Source organism: Octopus bimaculoides, chromosome 3 (assembly GCF_001194135.2).
Source record: "Octopus bimaculoides isolate UCB-OBI-ISO-001 chromosome 3, ASM119413v2, whole genome shotgun sequence".
NCBI classification, from domain to species: domain Eukaryota; kingdom Metazoa; phylum Mollusca; class Cephalopoda; order Octopoda; family Octopodidae; genus Octopus; species Octopus bimaculoides.
Genome location: NC_068983.1, coordinates 88,540,455 through 88,545,769, shown reverse-complemented (window position 1 = coordinate 88,545,769; position 5,315 = coordinate 88,540,455). Strand labels below are relative to the sequence as shown.

The window sequence follows — 5,315 nt, the reverse complement described above, 5'->3', positions numbered from 1 at the left end:
ATATATGTGTGTGTCTCGTTTCTCTGTTTGCTTTTTTTGTTGTTTGAAAAAAACTTCGTTTTCTGTCTTTGTCTTTATGTTTACGTTTCTCATTGTGTTTAACGTTTTTTGTGATGTCCTGTACCCGAATATGCATGTATGTATACATATAGATGTAGGTATGTACATATATGTATGGATATATGCATATATTTATATATTACTTATATTATTATCTTAATAATTACTACTGCGCACTCTACTACTATTACTATCACTTCCCTGTCTATCTCTCTCCCTCTCTTGTTCTTCATCCTTTCTGTTTTTCTCTCTCAATCCTCCCCTATTCTTCTCTTCCTTTCACCATTCCCTCTCTCTCACTCTTCCTCCTTGACCCTCTTGTCTCTGACACATGACGAAAGGGATTCTTTCTTTCTACTTCCTGCCTTCCTATAGAGAAGATGTGAATTTTTTTGTCTCTCATTCTCATCTAACTAGCGTTCAAAATAATAATTTTTCTATTGTCTTGGTCTAACAGCCCTTACCGTTTGTTTTCACTGTTCTGTCTTGTTTTTACTGTCTTGTTCTCACTGTTCTGTTCTTGTTTACACTTTCACCCTCCGCAAAAAATTCCAAATTCTATTTAATTTACTTTGCGGGAAGGACTGTTCCAACAAAGTTGTGTATTGTCCTTGCCTTCGAAACGCGGAGTAGATGGAACAGGGACAACTGAAGAAGGGAAATATTCTTTATGTTGCATGTCTCGTTTCTTTGTTTGTTTTTTTCGTTGTTCGAAGAAAAGTTTGTTTTCTGTCTTCGTCTTTATGTTTTCATTTCTCATTGTGTTTAACGTCTTTTGTGATGTCCTGTACCCATATATGCATGTATGTATACATATAGATGTAGGTATGTACATATATGTATGGATGTATGCATACATTTATATATTATTTATGTTAGTATATATATATATATATATATATATATATATATATATATATATATATATATATATATATATATATATATATATATTCACAGATGCTGTGGTATGTATTTGTGTGTGTGTGTGTGTGCATGCAGACATCTTTCTTCATGTGCTTATGTATATATGTAAAACAAAGTGTTTCTTACTGACCAGCCCTGTTCAGGTAGAGCCCTTTCTGCATCTTCTCCACAGAGATGGCCTTGTTGAGCAGCTGGATGGCATCATCAAAATATCCATTGGTGAAACATTCTACTGAGAAATCGTTGAAGGTCAGCAAAAGCTGTTTCTCAGCATCAGAAGCAAATGTCTCCTTCTCTTCAGGGGTGCTCTTTTGAAGGGCCAGAATCAGGTCATCGATGGATAAAGTGAACTTATTGATGTGACGGTACAGGACACCTCTGTGTAGTAGAATTTGGAGAGAATATTTTTGTTGTAGTTGTCTTTCGTAGGATTTGAAAAATTTTATAAATGACAATTCACTGGCAATTGTGTGAGAATATGTGATTATAACAGTGTATTGGTAATAATATGTAAGACAAGCACAAGTACACAAATTTGTGGGGAGGTGAATAGTCAATTAACTTAACCTCAGTATTTGACTGGTATTTTATTTTATCAATCCTTGAAGGATGAAAGATAGATCTGACCTTGGCAAAGGGGAGACAATAAGAATATACATTATGACAATGCTGATGCTAATGAAAATAAACGTTGATGAATGAGTTCAGTGTAAAAAATGATAACATTAGTGATGATGATGATGATGATGATGATGATGATAGTGTTGTGATGGTGTGGTGGTGGTGGTGGTCTTAGTGGTTATGATATCAAGATACTGATGGTGTTGATCATGTTGAGGACAAAAACCTGACTAAAAAAACTTTTAGAACCATAAATGTTTGATAGTATAACATCACTGCAACAGTAACAACAATAACAACGACGATGACAACAACAACAACAACAATAACAGTATTAGCAACAACAACAGCAAAAGGAAGAGCAACAACATCAATAACACATCCAGCAAAGGATGGAGCTTCTATGTAGTCATTTAAGCTACTAGAAATAGCAACCAAATTTCTGCTTAACCAAATTTCTCATCTTAAAAATAGAACATATGTTAAAAAAAAAAGGGATTACTGTGACTGGATGTCTTTTGCCATAGGTCTATATGATCAGGATTGACCTGGGGCTAAACAGCAACATCAAATATAACATGGTGTGAGGTAACAAGGTAGCAAATATGTAATCACTTTTTCTATTAGAAATAGCAGCCAATCTTCCTTAAATTATCTCTACCAGCTTTAAAAAAAATGGAAGGACACATTGAATAATGTAGTTTTAGATACACAGGCTAACAAAAAAATAGGATGGTCCTGATTGTAATACTTCTGATCATTGGCTGATCCATCAGGCTGATCCATCAGGCTGATCCATCAGGCTGATCCATCAGGCTGAGTTGGGTTAAATAGTAACAGCAACTACATGAACATCAGTCAAAATACTGATGATGTTGGTAAAGATAAGAATGGGTGCTAACATACCTGAGAAAATAGAACTTGGCCTGGGTTGGCCATAATTTAATGGCCAAATTAATTTTTTTGATGGCCGGATTGAAATCTTGTCGCATGTTCAGCTTGATGGCCACTTGCCAATATTTCTTTGCTTTGTTTTTGATTGTTTCTAGCATTGCACGAACACTAGCACAGTCTTTGTTTTCAGCAATGCTTTCCAAGTCATAAAATGCCAAGGCATACTGCAAGAGGAGCGCAACAGAATCCATTGTTAGAATAGAAATTACTTCAATTCAGGTTGGAAAGGAGATGGAGTAGGGAAGAGACACAGAGTGGGAGGGAGGATAATTAAAAACACTTTCATTGTAACATGAGAAAACCTTTCACATTTTTCATATGTAAATGGACCTTCTTTAAGGTAGTCCTTACATCCAACTTAACATGGATGTTATGTTAGAACACCAAATACTGCATTATTTACCTTGAGAGGACCCCTCATATGGATGCAAGGCACATAAAAAGTTCTCATGTTTCTATTGTTGGCAGACAAGAACTGTCTGCTACAAGTGCCAGAACTGTCAGATTATACAGTTTCACTCTGCCCAGGTTCATCAGTTGCAAACATCCAGTGACGTCATAACAGTTGAATCTCATTGAGAACAATATATAGAGTTTCAGTGTTTTTTCAATCACTGATGTCGCAAATAGCTAGCAGGTTTATCAAAAAAATAATTAGTAACAACAGAAGCAGAATTAATACCAACTTAACATGAATGTTGTACTAGAACACTAAATACTGCATTATTTACCTTGGGAGGACCTCTCATATGGACACATAGCACAAAAAAGCACTCATGGTCAATTCATTGTCAAATGAGAATCGTCTGTTACAGGCAGCTCATGTGATTTTACCCTGCCCAGGATCAACAGTAGCAGATGTTCTGTAGTGACATAACAGCTGAATCTCACTGTCAATGATATGTAGAATTTCAGTGTCTTTTCAGGTACTGAAATTCCAAATACTATTGACAGTGAGATTTAGCTGTTATGTCACTGCTGGATGTCTGCCACTAATGAACCTGGGCAGAGTGAAATCATATGATCTGGCAGTTCCAATGCTAGTAGCAGAAGTTCTCATTTGCCTATGACATAAACACGAATGCTTTTATGTGCTGTGTGTCCATATGAGATGTCCCTGCAAGGTAAATAATGCAGTATTCAGTGTTCTAACACAACATCCATGTTAAGTTGGATGTAAGGATTGCCTTTTGGTATTAATACTGCTTCATTTGGATCTTCTTTAGTTTTGATAATGAGTTTTTGTTTGTTTGATCAACTAAACTACTGGCTTACTGGATTACAGGTTAGTGGCTGAATATTCCACTGAAATGAATTGTTAACATAATTATCAGTCAGAACTAGGAAGCAACTGTGTGGCAAGGATGAATTCTTGAATTACCTAATCGACTACCACACAATTTCCATCAGCCAAGTGACTCAAAGCTATAGCAGAGGACACTGGCTCAAGGTGTCATAATGGGATCTTATGCATAACACATCCAACACATGTACACATAAACACACATATATTTTTTACCAATATTTTATACATTTCCAAAAAGATTAAGTGTGCCCATGAAAATTAACTCCATCATTTGAGAAAAATGATACATGCATATACATTTATAATTCTTACTTTCAAATGACCAGTATTACGCTAAGAAAGCAAACATCATTCTGCCTTTATAGTATGATATTTAATACCTTGTAATAGGTTCAACTCCAGTTGAACCTATTGCACATAGTTTAATATTGTGAAGCATTAGTATAAATATTGAGAGTGAAAAGCATAGAGTTTTTGAGCTTGCCTCACTTGCTCACCTAAAAGGCACCATCATCATCATCATCATCATCATAGTTATTTTAACATCCACTTTTCCATGTTTGTGTGGATCAGATGAGATTCACTGAATCAGGTTTTCTATGGCTGTATATCTTTCCTGTCACTAACCGTCATCTATTTCCAAGCAAGATAATATTTTGTAGTGGTTGGACATGTTTTTGCTTATGTGGTAGTGAGTCTCAATGGCAACCATCATACAATGTCAAGACCAGGAGACACATACATGCGCATCAACACACACATTAAATTTTTTCCTTGATAACCATCGCCATGATGATCATCACCATTACCACTAGAAACCCATCATTATCATTAACTACTATCTCTACAACTGACATCATTGTAACCACTACCAGACCTGCCACTACTTCAACCGAGACTGTAGCAACCATCTGCCAATATCACAACCACATTACATACACTTGTGACAAAAGTCTCAACAAAGTTGCTCAACTTGTTAAAAATAACATCCAAATATCCTTCATATCACATCCTACTGTTTTAAAAATGCAAGGAAACATTAGATTATGTAGTCTTAGGTACACTATCTCAGAATAAATGATGGAATAGTCATGGCTGGAATATATTCAATCATGGGTCTCCTCAATTAGAACTGACTTAGGTCTAAAAAATAACAACTCTCACCAGCATAATACCTCCCATCAGCTGAATAGTGTGTGGGTATATATATATATATATATATATATATATATGAATCCATAAACATATATAAAACATCCAAGTGCCAAGCGTATATCTTTTTCCCCTCTGAAGATATCATACTTAGGTCATATGAATTTAATATTTAATTAATTCACTGAGTAATAATTGAAACAGCTGTGAAGGATGATGGTTGATTTGTTGTTAATAATAAACAGTTGTTAACTACCCAATCTCCATTTTCTTTTTCTTCTTTTATATATATATA

At 35.1% G+C, this 5,315-nt stretch overlaps 1 protein-coding gene across 2 annotated transcripts in view; it reads right to left on the bottom strand.

The window, feature by feature from the left end:
* LOC106881292 (tetratricopeptide repeat protein 16) overlaps positions 1-5,315 on the bottom strand; it is a 138,491-nt gene that overhangs the window by 103,574 nt on the left and 29,602 nt on the right. For both annotated transcript variants that reach the window (XM_052966285.1, XM_052966284.1), the window contains exons 6-7: positions 2,515-2,726; positions 1,118-1,365 (exon numbers count right to left, since the gene is read on the bottom strand). In XM_052966285.1, the coding sequence (XP_052822245.1) occupies positions 1,118-1,365; positions 2,515-2,726 (460 nt within the window). The remainder of the gene's footprint in view (positions 1-1,117; positions 1,366-2,514; positions 2,727-5,315) is intronic.